We start from the raw sequence: 19,529 nt of genomic DNA, 5'->3' as shown, positions 1-19,529 counted from the left end.
TTCTGTCATGGGTCTCTGCTATGAATGCTTAGGAAAGTGTAGACTGTTTTGACAAGGGTTTTTGAGAGATTCGCTAGGATTTAGTTAAAGGAAAAAGAGCTTATATTAAAATCAATATAATCAAGAATATTGCCATTGGCGTAGCTAATGGGGCTGCCAAGGGAACCATGCCCACTCGAGAATAATCTAGGCCCCCATAGAATTTTTGATAATTGACCAAATTTGTATCTTGTGGTACCAATAACAATATTATTCAGTGCACTTAAAACATCTAGAACAAATCTCGAACATCTGAATCAACATTGTGGCATTGTTTTATTTGACATTAAGCAGGGGAATTTACGTATTCTCGGCAACCTAAGCAGCGACCTTCTTTCTATAGCCTTTTTCTCTAAGGAACGCACACATATGCAGTATTGGTTTGTTTACAATCTTTTGCTGCCAGCTGCTCTAACAATTTCAGTCGAAAGAATTGTCAAAAACTGTTTTGAAACGCTTTTACAAAGCTCCAATCTTCTCTAGTGAGAGCGAGTATTGTCGGCAAGCAGTTTTTCTTCGGCAACCGTTCCATTTGAACTGCATGTAAATCTGCTGTTCTATTATCGGCAACTCGAAATCAGCTACAATTTGTAGTGCGTGTGTTTCATTTCAAGAAAACCTTGCTGGATTGCTTTTTCTCAGTGGTAAAAATATAGTCAAATTGAAGCTGAAAGCATAAATAATCGTTTGCATGCATTCAGCGAAGTGTTTTCGCAAGAAAATCCAGTGAAAAAAGTGTTTCAATTTGGGTTGCCGAAAATAGTCTGAAATGCCGAAGCCGTCATTTCCCCTATTTTGCAAACAGAATTTAGAAAACAAAAAAAAAACATCACATTAAAGACTATAACTTTGTCATTTTTGACTAAATTTGTATCTTTTAGTGCCGTTGAAAAAATAATTATGTGCACTAAAAACTTTTAGGACAAACATGCCTCCGAGATTACATTCTGACATTGATGTGTTTTCAAAAGTACTTTTTATACGAAATGTGGTTGAAAAAAAAAAATCCAGTTAGCTTTCAGATTTTGAGGAAAGAGGGTGTGCGTCGGTCTTGCTCCTGATTTGATGCGTTGTTTTGTCGAAGTTCGTCACAGTTTAGATGGTGTCCTGCAGTGTGATTTGTATTGGAGTGCTTTTTTCAATCAATAAATTTATACCTACATGCCTATTCAAGTTAAATTAAATAGTATTCAGCATTCTATGCATGCACGTAGCAAAGCGCATTTTGTTCTAGTTTGTGTGTGTGAAAAAAAAAAACGGACTGAGAGGTTTAGAATCTGTTTGATGCTGAAATGCGAAACATTGGTTTGGTTTGTGGTTTTAGGATTCGATATTGTGTTTCAGAAGATAATTGATCATGTTAGCATTGGAAAGAATAGATGCTTGCTTACAGCTAATCTTGAGCCAACGGAACTAAAGAAGAAGAAAATCAAGAAGTGCATATGGTAAAACAGGGCTAAACATGATTTTTGGAATGTTGGTGTGAGTGCGTTGCTTCCGAAAAAAAAATACACGGTTGCGGCAGAGACGTCGTGTTAGTGTTAAAAAGCATTCCGTTAAGTGGTATTTGCTGTTTCACTTTCTTTGGCAAAGCCCAAGGATGTGTATTCTTGAACGGGCTGTTATGAGGGTGTTGCAGAGTGACGTGGCTAACAAGCGGAATGACATCAACACAGATAAGTTATTGATTATTATTATATTTTAAAGGTTGTGCTTCATACGAAGTGCCCTAGTGTTTCGTCTATTGCAAGACCAGATTTTGTATATTTATCTCAAACCACCATAGACCATTGACTTCCGCAACACCGTCAAGTGTATGTAAGAATTTGCGTGAAAGTGTATGGGTTGGTTGTTTGTGTAGGTGCGCGTTTAGACCGAATCATTCTGAGGACTCGAGAGTGTGAGGCTCGAGCCGTGTTTATTTGCTGAAAGCGAAAACAGAGAGAGTAGATATTACAAGAGGAATAAAAAGAAAACGATGTGACCTTCCCTTTCTTTTTAGGGATCATCCATAAATGATTTAGCATTTGAGGAGGGAGAGCCGCTATTAGTTGTTGTGATCGGCTATGTTAAATACGCTACGAGGTGGGACGGGGGGTTTAAAATTCGTCAATAATATGCTACGTCATTTATGGATGGCCTTAGCATACAGTGACAGAGTACGTGGCACGGCGGTTAGAGCTGGATTCACATAGAACAGTATAGAATGGAATGCGAGGATTGGACTCTCGATTCTCCAAGTGTTGGTTGGAGCTCTTGGTAGAGTGTAGATACGATGGTATGTACTTGGAGTTGCTTACTTTGTACGCTGACGTTTGAGCGTTCAGAGAAGTGTTTTAGGTTTGGAGAACTATGTTGGTGTTGGTGCGTTAGGGTCTCAGTTGCACAGTGCTGTCGTGATTTTGCAAACCATCATTTTTCAAACTTTTATTCTCATTTCTGTTACCTACTTCTAATTTCATGATCATTTAAATTAATTGTTGGTTGTTTTTATAATTACTTTTCCTTTTGTTCCTTATTCATGCTTCTATTAAATAATATTTTGAAACCTAGACCCGGTTCTGCGCACAACTGTGTTAGCACTCAAAACCATAGGTCTATTTTGAACCGTTCAGGAAAGTCGACATTATATTGGTGGTGCACAGCTACGCGAGAGGGCAGCAAGTAGCAGGAATTCGTCATCAAATGTATTCTGCTGTTCTATAAACAGGTCTGAGTCATGAAATCTTATTATTTTATGTACTGAATTAAAAAAAAAACAAGTGGTGCAAATGATGATACATTTATTAAATCCACTTTTTCATTTAGGTTTTCAACCAGGCTGCATGTATATTTTCCCATAATTTTCATTGTTACAGGTATTTCATTTTCTGTAAATAATACAAACGAATGGATCATGGGTGGAAAAAACCGATCCTTAAATGCTTGCTGTAAAACGAATTTTGTTAGATCTTAGTCAAGTGATTAAAGCTTTCAATTGTTTTATCAAATTAAGATCTGAATTAATCCCAAATTTTCTTAGTGATTTTCGAAGGCAAATCAATATGTGAACAAAGAAAGCCCTTGAGAGCTGGGCTGAACGCTGCTTTATTTGGAACTTCAGTTATTCCCTGACGATGATAGGATTGCATTTTCAAGTAAACTTAGTTGAACTAACTCGTTTGTGATCATCAATCTAATTATAAGCCAAGCATGCGTTGTTACATGATACCCAAATTATTAAAAAAAGCTGTAGTATTATCCGTCTTAATTGCAAAATTATCCGATAATACTTCTTTAGTGAATATTAATCCAGCATGTCGCCATCTATTTCTATTTATTCTAATTGTTAATAAACCACAATAAAATTTTGTAGACATATAGAGTTCAGAAGAACAGCAGAATCTATTGGATACCAGTATTACAAAAACAATGTGGAACCCATCGATTTATATCATTATAGTTTATTTTCAGGTTTTTGTTTATGCAACATCAATGGACGTTTACCATTATGATTTTCTATTTTAAGCTTACCTCATACATACATTATTCTGTCAGGAATATAAGGTTAATGGATGTAATGTCGGCCTAAATGCCCCAAATTTGGGCCCATACATAAACTCAGCAATCAACTAAGTTTTCTATAGCGACCAGGAATACCCATTGGGACCGTCCCAATGACGCGTTCATGTAGATAAAATTGATAAATAGCAGATTTTTGACTATGGGCCCAATCTTGGATCCATAGGCCAACATTAGAGCCATTTCCATATTTGTATTTTGTAATATTGAAATATTCGTTTCTCATAACACAGTTCAGTTTCGAATGCCTTTGGATACGGTTGTGTTTTAAGTTTGTTCTCTGTTTTGTGCGTGCGTTCGCATTCATAGTTTTCGGTTGAATTTGCCGGATTAGCGCTGGCACTCTGCCTCCCGGACGGTTATACGTGTGTGATTGGTTTTCTCGCTTTCCGAGAAGTTTTAGAATCGAAAAAGAAAACATGATTCATCATGTTTGCAAGCAACAGAAGATTTGACGCTATCTGCGTTGTTTGATTTTTTCTCCCGGACCAGAAACTTGTGCCATCGCGAGTGATAATTTTAATTTTAGTTTATTTACGCGGTGATGATATTGGTTCACTCGCAACTATTTTTGAAAAAAAAAAAAAATTTAGTGTGTTCGATCGAAAGTGTACCAAAAGTGCTCCTAAACGTGTTTCGCAGTTGGATGTGGTGAAATTCGTGCATTCCCGGTTTATTGTGGAAATTCCGTATCACAAAATTGCCCATCGATTCCTTTTTTTGCCGTCACCGGGTGTGAGTTTGAACACGGTCCAGTTGGCAAATTAGCCGGGAAAAGTGCAGATAATGTGTCCGTCGCGAGTTTGGGTGGTGATTCGGTGGTCGACGTTACCGTGAATCAGTAGTTTACGGCTTACAAAAGTGATCGGAGCTGGCGTCGCAAGTGATTGGTGATGGAAAGTGGATGCAGTCCTTTTTTCCTCTGCTGAGATCCCTCTAGAGTGTATTTCGTGGTTGATGGGGTTTGCTCTGCTGTGTGAGAACCGAAAGGCGAGAGTGCTGTTTTTAACACCGCTTGAAGAAGTAGCAGCAGCATATCTATTGGAGCTCTTCGAAATCATCGTGATGTCATGGATTCCTTTGCAACATATCGGGTGAGATCTTTCCTTTATTTTTCTAGTAATCCCATTTTATTGTTAGTCATGTTAATTATACATCACACTTTACACTTTACATTTACATCCTTACATTATTAGTAATTAGAGATAAAAATATATATTTGCTTAATATAACCTTGAAATTTCAGTGTTACATCCACTTGATATTGTGAGCTGAGGAAACATAAAGCTGCATCTTATCAGAATATCAACTTTTTTATCTGTATAAATTTATATTCATTATTTCATATTTAATGTTTTGATATATTTCATTTCTCCACTACATATATTTTCATTATATAAATAAATACTGGGTTGGGAGGGAGCATCAGGGTATCATTTGACCTGGGACTGGACGATGGAGTGGTATGACAACCGGAGTCTAGGAGGGAATAAACACTATCATTTTCTTTATCCTACCGATTCGATTGTGGTGGTGTGAATTCTACTTCAACAGTTTCAGTGAGATTGACGCGCCCTTCTTTACAAACCATCCTGTAGGAAGCTTAATAAGTATTGCGAATTGTGTTATTCGATTTGTTGGATCGTATCGTTGGAAGGAGATTCTTAAATTCCCGTGGATTTCGTGTAAGTGTCTCTGCTTACGGGTCCGCACCTCCGTTTTTGGCCCTTCATACAGCGATATTGTGAATTCAGATCGGTAGCTCAAATTGATCTTGCTATTAAGTGGAGCTGCATACAAGACAAGATCTTTGAAGGGATGGTGGCTACCTTACATACATACATACAAATGTGGTTGAAAAAATCCGAAAAATTCCAATATTTTGGTATTGTTATGAAGATAATAATGTTCACACATAATAATAATAATAATAATAATAATAATAATAATAATAATAATAATAATAATAATAATAATAATAATAATAATAATAATAATAATAATAATAATTCTCTCTTTTCCTTTATTTAACGTCGGTCTCTGTTCCGCAATCTAGTGCCAATCACCGACGGACATCGATTGCCATCCATTGACGGCAACCGAATGTGCAGAAAGGCAGCTTCCACACCTGCGTAGGATATCACACCCATTCACACAACATACATGGGCCGGGACCAACTGTTTTACTTCCTTTCCGAAGGAAGACGTGACCAAAGATTTTTATGCCTCAGAAAAATCTCACCGACCTCGACTGGGATTGAACCCAGACCCATTGGGGTGTTAGAAAGCAGTCACGCTTACCTCTACACCACCGGCGCCGGCTAATAATAATAATAATAATAATAATTAATAATTAACAATAATAATAATGGCGATGGCGAGGAAGGGCGCGATAACCTAGCTATTTAGCACTGTAATGGAGGAAATGCCATTTACAAACCCGTAGCTTCCGGGAAAGAAGCTACACCAACATGGAGTTGAGAAGAAGAAGATTAAGACCAATGCGATCGCCCGAGGAGGGAGCCCCTACTGGAGCTGGTCCTGGGACGGGGGACAGAGCGAGCGGCCAGCGGCTGGAGGAAGATGAGGTACAAGAGCGGCCCTTCAGTCAACGGGCTCAGCCCGTAACTCACACGCAAGACCGAACAGGCAGCAATAGACAACACCAAGGCAATGCTGCACCTGCTAATGATGCTGTGGTTGACCGGCGTCAATCGCTCACTTTAGCAGGTCGCCAAAGGCAGCGGATCATGTGGACGAGGGAAATGAACCAGTACGTGATGCGCTGCTACTACGTTTGCACGAGGTTCGAGACGGATATGTTCAAGGATGATGGATATGTTCAATGAGCGGTTCCCTCGATTTGCCAACCAGTTTGACCGGAACAAGTTGTATACTAGGCAACGAGCAATCATGCCACACAACTTGCTCGCACCGGCCGAGGTAGAGTGCATCAAGCTGGAAGTGCGGAGGGAACTATGGAGGGAAGGGAATGGATCGAGCGATACGTCGAAAAGGAGTTCTGTAGGGCTGAATGCATCACTTGCGAGTGAGAGACGTGAGTCGATTGCAGCGGTAAACACGTCAACGGAGGAGCCAACCGCTCCTGGACAAGTAGTAGACCAGCAACGACAGCAACTACGGGATGAGCTAGCTTTTCGAATGGACGCAGCGGCTACACAGTTCCAAGGGACGGACCCCATGTCCCGGCACGGGATACCAAAACTGCAGTATTCCTACCGACTAACGAGTGCAGTAAGCATTCTCAACGAGAATATTTTGCCACAGCACTTTTTTTTTTTATCTAGTTCGTTTATTTGGAAGGCTCAATCGCGTTAGCTTTACGGAGCCGATAATTCATTGTTCACTGTGTGTAACAAAATTCACTTAATTCTATGTCTAGTAGGAGTTGGGCCGATTACTCGCGGCTTACTCGAGGTTAGAAGGGTACATTTTCGAAGGATAGGATCAGGGGAGGAGCTTGGGGTAGGGTTTCGTTGTCTCATCAGAGTGTTGTCGCCAGTATGAACGGTAGTGCTGTTCTAGCTTCGTCCGGAGTTCGACCGGCTATGGTGGGTGACCAGTGGGCGACGATGAGACTCATCGAGACGGGGGGACAAGACAAACAAAAACTAATAAAGAGAGACAAAAGACAAAAGGAATTAAATTCTTATACTAGACATTTGAAGAAAAACATAAACGGACTGCATATAGCAGAGATCACGGGTTGCCAACACGTCTCTGATAGGAACATAGGGTTGTCTTCCTTGGGCCTCGAGGGTATTCAAAAGTCGCTCTCTGGCGGCGTCATTATCCGTACATTGCCAAACTGCGTGTTCGATGTCGTCGTAACCGTTTCCACACCAACAGATGTTGCTGTCCACGAGGTTTATTCTATTGAGATGAGCATCTAGCGAGTAGTGGTTGGACATAAGTCTACTCATCACGCGAATGAAGTCACGACTTAAGCCCAAGCCTTTAAACCACGCTCTCGAAGAAACATTAGGAATAATTGAATGTAACCACCGTCCAAGATTTCCAGTGTCCCAATCGGTTTGCCAACTCGAAAAGGTACTCTGACGCACTAAATGGCAAAATTCATCGTGTGAAATTTGCCTGTCATACAATTCGCCTTCCTGCGCGCCCACCTTTGCGAGAGAGTCCGCCTTCTCATTGCCTGGGATTGAGCAATGTGAGGGGACCCATACAAAGGTAATCATATATGATCTTTCGACCAGCACACACATCTGCTCCCTTACCTTTGAAAGGAAATAAGATGAGTGCCTACCTTGTTTCATCGACCGAATAGCCTCAATCGAACTGAGACTATCCGTGAAGATGAAGTAATGGTCGGCGGGCATGTTGGAAATCATCCCCAATGCGAAGTTGATTGCTGCCAGCTCAGCAACAAAAACGGAACAAAGTTCCTGAAGTTTGCAGAAGGCGCTAGAGTTTTCATTGAAGACACCGAAGCCAGTGGATCCATTGAGACGGGACCCGTCTGTAAAATATCTTTTCATGCAATTGACTTGTTGGTACTTTTCAGTAAAAATACGCGGAATAATAATAGGTCGAAGTTGATCGGGAATCCCATGAGTTGCTTGTTTCATGGTCAGATCATATTCAATTGAGGAACTGCGATTGGTGAAGTGAACACGGTCTGGAGTATAACAAGGAAGACACATATCTGATGATATGTAGTGGTGGTAGATTCTCATAAATCGAGATTGTGTGTTCAGCCCAAGAATTTCTTCTAAATTAGCAATTATAAGTGTGTTCGTCACTCCGCATTTGATTAGTATTCTGAGAGAGAGCTCCCAGAAACGGTTCTGGAGGGGTGTTACTCCTGCCAGAACCTCGAGACTCATGTTATGCGTTGAGTGCATACAGCCTAGAGCAATACGCAGACAACGATATTGAATTCGTTCCAATTTTATTAGGTGACTTTTTCTTGCCGAGAGAAAGCAGAAAGAGCCGTACTCTAGAACAGAGAGAATTGTTGTTTTATAAAGCGTTATGAGGTCTCCCGGATGAGAACCCCACCATGTGCCGCAAATTGAACGGAGAAAGTTGATCCTCTGCTGACATTTTTGCTTCAAATACGTAATATGGGCATTCCAAGTGCACTTTGAATCAAACCAGACCCCAAGGTACTTGAAAGACAATGATTGGGTAATGTTTCTGCCCAAAATATTAAGCTGCATTTGGGCTGGGTACCGCTTTCGAGTAAACACTACAAGTTCAGTTTTCTGCGGCGAGAATTCGATCCCTAGATTCATAGCCCAAGAAGACAAGTTATCTAAGGAATTTTGCAATGGTCCTTGCAAGTCCACGGCATGTGGACCTCTTACGGAAACCACACCGTCATCTGCAAGTTGTCTTAGCGTGCATTGTTCTGCCAAACAGTTGTCGATATCTTTGACATAAAAGTTATAAAGAAGAGGGCTGAGACATGAGCCTTGGGGCAGGCCCATGTAGCTAATTCTGGAAGTTGTCAATTGTCCAAGGGAAAAGTTCATTTGCTTTTCTGACAACAAATTGTACAAGAAATTATTTAAAATTCCAGAAAAACCACATCTGTGCAGATTGTCTGACAGAATTTCAATGCAAACTGAATCAAAAGCCCCCTTAATGTCCAAGAATACTGAAGCCAATTGCTCCTTGTGCGCAAAGGCCAGTTGAATATCTGTGGAAAGCAGCGCTAGACAATCGTTTGTTCCTTTGCTCGCCACAGCACTTGGAAGCCACTGAGAACCTTGAGGACCTGCAGTTCATAGTGTACTGTGCAGCTATGGCCGTGGTACAAACGTTGGGATTGCGGACGTACCCGCAAGGAAACGGCGAAAGTCGTACACGTCCTAAAGCACAAAAACCCGCATGGATGCGACGCCTGGAGGGCCGAATCGTCGCACTTCGGACTAAGATTGGTCGGTTGACACAGCACAAGAGGGGAAACCGATCATCGAGGTTAGCTCGTCACGTTGCTGAAATTGTCCAGCCCGCAGAGCTCCATGACCTCACTGAAGCCGATATTACTGAGGTGCTCGACACCCATGTACAGCGGTTGAGTGCTCTTGCTAAACGGATGCGACGTTATGGAGAAAGTTCGAAGCGGAAGAAGAAAAATCGAATGTTCAGCACTAACGAAAGGGAGTTCTACAACCACATCCGTAACAACAAAACCGACTATAGTGAAGGACTAGCGGAGATTGGCGATGTAACACAGTTTTGGGCCGATCCGTGGGAGAATCCTGCTCAACATAACAGTGATGGGATGTGGTTGGCAGAGGAAGACGATAGGAGTAATGGAATTGTAAGTATGCCCACGGTCATTGTAACCGCTCAGGATATTCGGGAGGCTACCCGGTATACCAGGAATTGGGCTGCACCAGGACCAGATTTTGTGCATAACTTCTGGTATAAAAAGTTCACCTCAATCCATGGGCGGATGGCGGAATGCTTCAATATGGTACTAGAAAACCCCCAACAGCTACCAGAATTCATTACCAGAGGGGTAACCTATATTCTTCCCAAGGACCAAAACACGGCTAATCCAGCCAATTACAGGCCAATAACATGTCTCTCGAGCCTGTACAAAGTGCTCTCATCAGTAATAAATCGGAAGATACAGAACCATTGCAATGTAAACAACGTTATGGCCGAAGAACAGAAGGGCTGCCGGCAAAACACTCGAGGCTGCAAAGATCAGGGCATCATCGATGCAGTTATTGTCGGTCAGGCGAGCCAGAAAAAGAGAAACCTGAGCATGGCGTACATCGACTACAAGAAGGCGTTCGACTCAGTACCGCATTCGTACCTTCTCAAGGTACTGCAGTTGTACAAGGTGGACGATGGAGTCATCAGGCTTATGCAGCACGCAATGGGAATGTGGAGCACATCTCTTCACGTTACTGACGGAGCAGTAGTGTTACGGTCCAGAACTCTCAGCATAAGAAGGGGGATTTTCCAAGGCGATACCTTTAGTCCACTATTGTTCTGCCTTGCGATGAACCCCCTCAGCAGAGCACTCAATCAATGCAACTATGGCTACCATTTGAAAAGTGGAGGAAGAAGCACAAATGTTACCCACACCTTCTACATGGATGACTGGAAGCTGTTTGCGGAAACAGTGGAGAAGCTTGTAACGTTGTTCAGTTATGACATCCGGATGGAGTTTGGAGTCGATAAATGTCGAACAGTCAAAATCCGTCGGGGTCAAGTAGTGGATACTGGCAGTTTCCGCATCAACGAACAGGAGGAGATTCGGAATATGGTTGAAGGCGAAACCTACAAGTACCTGGGGTTCCTGCAACTGAAAGGGATTCTCCATACAACGATCAAGAAGGAGCTGCAGGAAAAGCATCGCATGCATCATCCAAAGTCGGCCGTCGAGAGAGTCGCCTTGCCACGTAATGAAGGAGGAAGAGGCATCACTGATATCCAAACGCTATGTGTTTCCCAGATTCAGCAGTTGCGAAGCTACTTCGTAGAAAGCCAGAACCGTCACGAAGTCTACCGTGCTATTCGTGAGGCAGACCACGGGTTCAGCGCCCTGCATCTGACGCAGGAAGGCTACCAGTTGAATAGCGACCTAAAAACTGTCGAAGATAAAGTCTCAACGTGGAAGCTTAAGGAGCTGCATGGGACGCATCCCCATCAGTTGGAACAAGCGCATGTCGACAAAGTGGCGTCGAATACGTGGCTGGTGCGAGGTGAACTCTTCTCAGAGACTGAAGGTTTCATGGTAGCCATCCAGGATCGGGTTATTGCGACGAAGAACTACCGTAGGTACATATTGCACGAAGAAGTAGAAGACCGATGTAGAAAGTGCAATGCAGTAGGGGAGACGATCGAACATGTTGTTGCTGGTTGCCAAGCGTTGGCAGAAGTAGCGTATCTCGGTCGTCACAACGATGTCGCTAAGATTGTGCACCAACAACTTGCACTGAAGCACAACTTGGTGAACCAGTACGTACCCTACTACAAGTACCTGCCAGACCCGGTACTGGAAAATAGTTGCATAAAACTGTACTGGGATCGCGAGATCATTACGGATGTCCACATTCGTGCCAATCGCCCTGCGGGTAACCCTCATCGATATCGCTGTACCGTTAAATCGCAATGTTCAGTCAACGTTCTCGACCAAGATACTGAAGTACCACGATTTGGCGGAGGAGTTGAAGCAGATGTGGCACCTGGAGGATGTGCGTATAGTTCCGGTAGTAATCTCGGCGACCAGAATTGTTCCCCGTACCCTTATACGTTCCCTTGAAGAGTTGGAACTACGAAGAGAACTGAACAGCATTCAGAAAGCAGTGATTTTTGGAACCTGTAGTATTGTCCGGCGGTTCCTGAATTATCATAACTGATTCGACTGAAGCAAACAAATTAGGATGTAAGTCAACTGACGAATGAGATCCACAGAGCCAGCATTTTTGCTGAGAAGGGCCAAAACTCTATAATAATAATAAAAGTTGAAATACACGTGTCTATCAACATACAAACATTTAGTGGGGTGGGCAATACAGGGTTATTCTGCATAACGAATGAGATGACGTGACTAGCTGTCACTTTGAGGAAGGTAGGCGTAGCTAATGGTGGTGTCAAGGGGGCCAGGCTCCCTCTATAATAATCTAACCCCCGCCCCCCTCACGGAAATTGTGAGTGTTAGGAGCGAGGTTACTTTTTATTTTTATTGACTACTTTTCTTAATATTCTAAACTTTATACGTAGTTTATGGACAGCCCCTTACATCGAAAAAACGATTTACTCCCATCCCAGACTGCGTGGTAAATTTAACGAACATAACGTTAACATCAGCATCATTCCCTATGTTTTAGCTGGATTACAATGACGTCACTGGCCCTTATTACCGATGTCACTTCATGGTGAAGTGACAACTTATCACTAACGGTGAAATGATCCCCATTTGATTTACAAGAAATCATTTCACTATGAGTGACGACTGGTCACTAGACTGATGCAAATTTTGAAATTTTCGCTCCACAGTGCTCAAACGGTTCCAAATCGGGTCCTGATTAGTCTCCCAAAATTTGAACTCATTCGATAAGAACCTGACTTGGCACAAACCATTTGAAGTTTATATGGAAATTACCATAGGAAAACCAAATGTTTTGTTCATATCCATCTAACAATTTACCATATCGCTCTGCTTTAAAAAATGATAACTGAGCTCGTAGAAAATTTTCTCAGCTACAACTTTGTCCTTAACCACTTTTCAATATAATGTAAGCATCAAAAGTTATCAATAATTCAAGCCACTAATGTCTTACGATTATGCTCAATCAACTGTTCAGCAGGCAACATTGGTGTTTCTGGCGCTTGGAATAGAGCACAAAAATCATGGCTACTATGTCACACTGCAAGATACAGTGTTGCTCACAAAACAGCTGCTTGATCATGCCATAAGATTATTAATCTCTTAAACAATTAATAACTATTTTATTTGACGTTTGGCTCAACAATTATATTCTTAGTTGAAGATGCTAATTTCAAATAACAGACTGTAGTGGTAATTTTTATACGATAGATGGAGTAGATGAAAGCATAGAGTTGATAGTTCCGTTAGAGTACGGCAGTGTGAAGATTGTATATAGATATTAGAATAGCGAACTAGGACAACTTTTAAGGAAGGTGTTGCCGCAAGTCTACCAATTTACCACAGGGGTGATGAATCTGGTAACCCGGTCGCTGAAGGCGACGCGTCCAACAGAAGCGTCACCCGCTGTCACCGATGATCAACCGAGCTCAGGACGGTCGAGCTGTCAAACGAAAACCCTGCACGACCTCGGATGACTACGGCGTTTTAGTGGAGTGATATTTGTATTTAATTAGTTGAATTTCCTATTAACCTTAAATCTATTTTTCCGTGGATTAAAGTTATATACATATTGCTAACCATAAAAGCACTAAATTGTAAGTTACTTGTCCTAAATCTACCATTTCTGTTCTAATTAATCCTATTAATTGTAGCTTTGAAGCTGATAAAAATATAGCTCTCGAAAATTAGTGCAAGGGGGTTTTATTACGGCAACAATTCTTCAAAGAATTTACCTTGAACGATGCCGAACCCCCCGGATCCTCCACGTATGCCTGCAGATAAAGAGGTTAGTTGTGTGGCGTGCAGCAAGTCCGATTTGCCGGCCAACTTCGTGCAATGCGACACCTGTGATTGCTGGTGGCATTTCGCATGTGCCGACGTCGATTCATCGATTAGCGAACGGGCATGGATATGCACCAAGTGCGAAGCTGCCCCCAGCGTGTCGGCAAGAAGCAGCAAATCCAACAAAAGCGGATCGACTGTCGCTCACGAGCTCGAACGACTGAAGCGACAGCAAGACCTCGAGCGGCAACAGGCGGATTTGAAGCTGCAGATGAAATTTTTAAAGCAGCAACAAAAACTGCTGGATAAGGCCAGAGCGGCCGAGGAGACCCGGAGTCAGAAGAGCCAAGTAAGTAGTCAGGCACATAATCGGCGAGTGCGTCGATGGGTAGAGGAGTCGTCCCGTGACGGTACGGAAGAAGGCGCGGTGGGCGGAAATCCAGCACCAGCTGCCTCGCCAATCGATCACGGCGTTCAACCACAAGGCTCCAACACCGGTGACCCGAATCAAACCCAGGGGAGAGCGAAATCTCGCGATCGGTCGCAGTCGCGTAACGAAGTGGCTGAATTGCGAGCACAGTTGGAGCAATGCATGAAGCGGATGGAAGAAGCTTTCCGTCAGCAGCCAGCGAACACGGTACCGCAAGCGCCACCGCTGTGGGTACCCGAACCGGGAAGGATGACACGTGATGAACACCGGGATACAGGTGCTATTCCTAAAACGTATCCTAACCCGGAACAAGCAGGTAAGCGTCAGGCCCCTCTTCACGCTCAAAATAAAGGCAATCCTGGTTTATTTGACATAAGTCCTCCCACAACCAACCAAAACAACCACCCATTTCCTCAGTTTGTGCCACCGCAAAGTACAAACCCACTCTCAAACATTAACGATCGCCTTCCTTACATGAATGGGTCCAACCGTCAAGTTTTCCCCCTACGAAATCCCCCTAGAAATCCCCCCGTGAATGTGCAATTGGGTCCCACGTCGCAGCAGCTTGTAGCCCGTCAGTCCTTAGCTAGGGATCTTCCTACGTTCACCGGGGACCCAGCCGAATGGCCTATATTTATCTCCAGCTACAACTACACGACCGAAGCTTGCGGCTATACGGATGGCGAAAACATGATCCGGCTACAACGTTGCCTGAAGGGCAGTGCGCTCGAAAGTGTCAGGAGCAGACTTGTGATACCTTCCACCGTTCCACAGGTCATCGAGGCACTGCAGATGCGCTACGGACGTCCGGAACTCCTGATCAACGCTCTGCTCCAGAAAGTTCGATCGATTCCAGCACCAAGATCGGATCGATTAGAGGGGCTCATCCATTATGGGACCGCTATACAGGCACTGTGCGATCACATCGAGGCGGCGAACGAACTCAGTCACCTGTCTAATCCTACACTTCTGCAGGAACTGGTAGCTAAACTGCCAGCGGACCAGAAGATGATGTGGGCTGGGTATAGACGATGTTTTGCGGGCATCGTAGACCTGAGAACGTTCTGTGCTTACATGCAGCAAGTCGTCGAGGATGCTACGAGTGTACTTTCGTTCGAGTCGGACGGGAACAGATGTCACGGAAGAGAGCAGGGAAAGGAAAAAGCAAAGCAGAAGGGATTCGTCAACCAACACGCGTCCACCGTCGAAGGGTCGTCGGAAGCAGCTGTACAGAAGCCGGCTGACAAGATCGAATGCGTGAACTGTAGTAAATTTGGACATCGTATTCGAGATTGTGGGGAGTTCAAAGCTCTCAGTATCGACAATCGTTGGCGGAAAATTCGTTCGTTGGGCGTCTGCCAAAACTGCCTGTTTAGGCATGGCAGGCGGTCATGCCGAGTCATTACACGCTGCGGCATCGACGGGTGTCAGTATAGGCACCATCCTCTCCTACATTCAACGCAAAGGTCATCGAGTGCTGTCACGCAGGTAGCGGATAATCATACTCATCGTCTGCTTACTTCGAGTGTTCTCTTCAGGATAGTTCCCGTGACTCTCTATGGGAATAGCGGCCAGGTAAATACCTTTGCCTTTCTAGATGAAGGGTCCTCATTGACGTTGATCGAAGGGGAGCTAGTGAACCAGCTTGGGATAACCGGAAGACCACAACCTCTCTGCCTGCGATGGACGGCAAACACCTCCCGTACGGAAAAATCTTCACAGAGTGTTTCCATTTCGATCTCTGGTGAAGGTAAGGAACGGAAGTTCACTATCGTTGGAGCGCGAACGGTCGAATGCTTGAATCTACCGACACAAAGCTTCCATTTGGAGAATGCAGCGGAGCGCTTCAAACATTTGAAGCATCTACCATTGAAGAGCTACCAGGATGCTACTCCTAGGATTCTGATAGGGCTCGATAATCTGCGGTTGGCCCTACCACTGAAGGTCAGAGAAGGAGATGGATCCGGACCTGTTGCAGCCAAAACCAGGCTTGGCTGGTGCGTTTACGGCCAGCAGCAGCAGCTGGAGCAGGAATCGTACAGTTTTCACGTGTGCGAGTGTACGAAAAACGAAGAGCTCCATGAAACGGTAAAGCAATTCTTCGCCGTAGACGAAGTAGGAGCGGCCAACCCCATTCTCTCGGCCGAGGATCAACGAGCGCAGGAGCTACTGGAGCAAACGACCCGGCGAGTTGGAGACAGATACGAAACCGGACTGCTGTGGCGGAAGGATCACGTCGAGTTACCGGAAAGCTATCCTATGGCGCTGAGCCGAATGAAATGTTTGGAGCGTCGTATGGAGCGAGATTCAACACTGAAACAGAAAATACAGCAGCAAGTTCAGGATTACGTGATCAAGGGCTACGCACACGTTGCGTCGGATGCAGAACTGGAGAGAGCTGACCCAAGAAGGGTGTGGTACCTTCCGTTGGGAGCAGTAACGAACCCGAAGAAGCCCGAAAAGGTGCGCATTATCTGGGACGCTGCTGCCAAGGTGGACGGGTTGTCGTTGAACAGCCATCTGTTGAAGGGACCCGACCAGTTGACCTTTCTTCCTGCTGTTCTATTCCGCTTCCGGCAGTTCCACATTGCGGTTAGCGCAGACATCGCAGAGATGTTCCATCAGATTTTGATGATAGCACGCGATAAGCAGTCATTAAGATTCCTATTTCGCTTCGATCCCACACTGCCTCCCATAGTCTACGTTATGGACGTAGCTACATTCGGAGCAACCTGCTCACCGGCTTCAGCGCAGTTCGTAAAGAACTTAAACGCCAAGGAGCACTCGCAGCAGTATCCTCGTGCTGCTCAACGGATAGTAGACAACCACTACGTTGACGACTATCTCGACAGCCTCGGGGATGTAGAAGAAGCCAAGCAGATTGCTGCAGAAGTGCGCTTAGTTCATCGCAACGGTGGCTTCGTTCTGAGGAACTGGAATGCCAACAGCGATGCAGTGCTGGAGTTCCTGGGAGAGCCAGGGATCGATAGAAACAAGAATATCAACCTGGTTGACAAGGAGCACACTGAGGGGGTTCTCGGAATGCTGTGGATGCCCGCAACCGACGAACTATGCTTCTCAACGCAGATGAACGAGGAAGTGCGCACGCTTATCGAGACTTCCACTCGGCCTACAAAACGGCAAGTACTGCGCTGTGTGATGACGTTGTTCGACCCGCTAGGATTACTGGCGACGTTCCTCATTCACGGAAAGGTTCTAATTCAGGAGCTATGGCGGACCGGAATCAACTGGGATGAGAATATCAAGGACGCTGAGCTGAATCGCTGGCGGGAATGGGTGCAAATGATCCAGTTTATTTCAACGGTTCGTATCCCGAGATGCTACTTCGAAGCAGCGACGAGTTCCACCTATGAGAATGCACAGCTGCACGTTTTCGTTGACGCAAGCCCTGCGGCGTATTGCTGCGTCGTGTATCTACGCGTGATGGATTCTGAGGGTAACGGACAGTGTTCTTTAGTGGCAGCAAAGGCGAAGGTGGCTCCTCTGAAGCCAATGTCCATTCCCAGGCTTGAGCTACAAGGGTGCGTACTTGGAACACGGATGTTGAAATTTGTTCAGGAAAACCACACCATCCCGATCACGAAGCGCTATCTGTGGACGGACAACACTACGGCGCTTTCTTGGATCAGGTCGGATCCACGCAACTACCGCCCCTTCGTTGCCCACAGAGTAGGAGAAATTCTGGAGACTACCAGCGTAGATGAATGGAGATACGTTCCATCGTTGTCCAACCCGGCTGACGAGGGGACTAAGTGGGGCAAAGGACCGTATTTCAGCACCGATAGCCGCTGGTTTGCTGGACCACAGTTCCTGAGGTACCCGGAAGACGACTGGCCAACTCCACCAGAGTTATCTTCCATCGAGACTGAGGAGATACGTCCTTCTGTTCTTTTCCACTTTCCGTATGAGCCAGTCATTCAGTTTGAAAGGTTCCCGAAGTGGGAGAGGCTACATCGCACGGTAGCTTATGTGCTACGTTTCATGAACAACATCAACGGAAAGCGGCGCAAAATGTGTGGCGAATTGCAACAAGAGGAGCTCCAGGCAGCGGAAGCGGTGATCATGAAGCAGGTGCAGTGGCAAGTGTTTCCGGACGAGATGACAATTCTCACGAAGAACAAGTCTGCTGCGGAAGGTGAAGCACAACCGATCCCGAAAAGCAGTTCGCTGTATCAACTAGTACCGGCGTTGGACGAAGACGGAGTAATGCGACAGAGCGGACGCATCGGAGCAGCAAAACATGCATCGTACAATCTGCGGCATCCAGTGATTCTTCCCCGGAAGAGTGAAGTGACTACGCTCGTGGTGGATGAGTACCACCGGAAGTATAAACATGCCAACCCGGAAACTGTAGTCAATGAAATCCGTCAGCATTTTGAAATCCCTCGATTGCGAACAGTGGTGCGAAGGTGCAGCCGTGAGTGTAGGTACTGCATACTTCGCCGAGCGCGGCCGTACATCCCTCCGATGGCTCCACTTCCAGCGGCCCGTCTTGCAGCCTGCAGCCGTCCATTTAGTTTCGTCGGATTGGATTATTTCGATCCGTTGTTGGTGAAGCAAGGAAGAGCGAGCGTGAAGAGGTGGATCGCACTTTTCACTTGTCTCACCGTGCGCGCGGTCCATCTGGAAGTTGTGCACAGCCTGACGACTTCATCATGCGTTTCCGCCGTCCGAAGGTTCATCGGCCGTCGCGGAGCACCAGTAGAATTCTACAGCGATAACGGGACCAATTTTCAAGGCGCCGAACGACTTCTGCGGGAACAAATTGAGCAGGGACTATCCGCCACCTTCACCAGCTCGAAGTGCAAATGGCTCTTCATTCCGCCAGGTGCTCCACACATGGGCGGTGCCTGGGAAAGGATGGTCCAGTCAGTGAAAGCCGCGATGGGTGAAGCTTACGGGGATGGGAAACTTGACGAGGAAGGACTTGGGACTTTGGTTGTGGAGGCTGAGAGCGTAGTCAATGCTAGGCCTTTGACGTATCTGCCGTTAGACTCGGAGGAATCTGAGGCACTAACACCGAACCATTTCTTGCTCGGGAGTTCGAGCGGTATCAAGGAACCGGGCCGGGACATTCGCTACCAGCAGCGGAACCTTCAGAAGACGTGGGTAGAGATACAACAGCAACTGGACATCTTCTGGAAACGGTGGCTTAAAGAATATCTGCCAGTTATTCGCCGGCAACCGAAGTGGTTCGAAGAAGCTGCGAGAGAGATCAAGGATGGTGACTTGGTTCTCATTACCGATGACGGCAGACGAAGCGAGTGGACCAGAGGACGTGTGGAGCAAGCTATTAGAGGACCTGATGGAAGAGTGCGTCAAGCTATCGTGCGGACTAAGGGAGGTAGTGTACGA

General features: G+C 45.2%; 2 protein-coding genes across 2 annotated transcripts in view; one reads left to right on the top strand and one right to left on the bottom strand.

Annotated features, from left to right (window-relative positions):
• The window catches only part of LOC135713327 (neuronal acetylcholine receptor subunit alpha-7-like), a 727,825-nt gene that overhangs the window by 689,811 nt on the left and 18,485 nt on the right, over positions 1–19,529 (bottom strand). The gene's annotated exons all lie outside the window — the stretch shown is intronic.
• On the top strand, positions 13,407–14,844 carry LOC135713286 (PHD and RING finger domain-containing protein 1-like). Its single transcript, XM_065236370.1, has 2 exons — positions 13,407–14,469; positions 14,531–14,844. Exons 1-2 carry the CDS (start codon positions 13,683–13,685, stop codon positions 14,629–14,631), a joined length of 888 nt encoding a protein of 295 aa, XP_065092442.1. The 5' UTR covers positions 13,407–13,682; the 3' UTR covers positions 14,632–14,844.

This window comes from Ochlerotatus camptorhynchus, unplaced genomic scaffold (genome assembly GCF_037179485.1).
Source record: "Ochlerotatus camptorhynchus isolate MF236.1 unplaced genomic scaffold, CSIRO-AGI_Acam_v1.1 ptg000550l, whole genome shotgun sequence".
Taxonomy (NCBI): Eukaryota; Metazoa; Arthropoda; class Insecta; order Diptera; family Culicidae; genus Ochlerotatus; species Ochlerotatus camptorhynchus.
The sequence above is the reverse complement of the archived record's forward strand: the minus strand, read 5'-3'. Positions and strand labels throughout refer to the sequence as shown.

What these genes read in the sequence shown, in the direction of transcription:
- LOC135713286 (XM_065236370.1), top strand. Translation starts at nt 13,683, where the DNA reads ATGCCGAACCCCCCGGATCCTCCACGTATGCCTGCAGATAAAGAGGTT. An exon ending in TCCTAACCCGGAACAAGCAG is followed by an intron (nt 14,470 to 14,530) that starts GTAAGCGTCAGG and finishes ATTTGACATAAG; the next exon opens with TCCTCCCACAACCAACCAAA.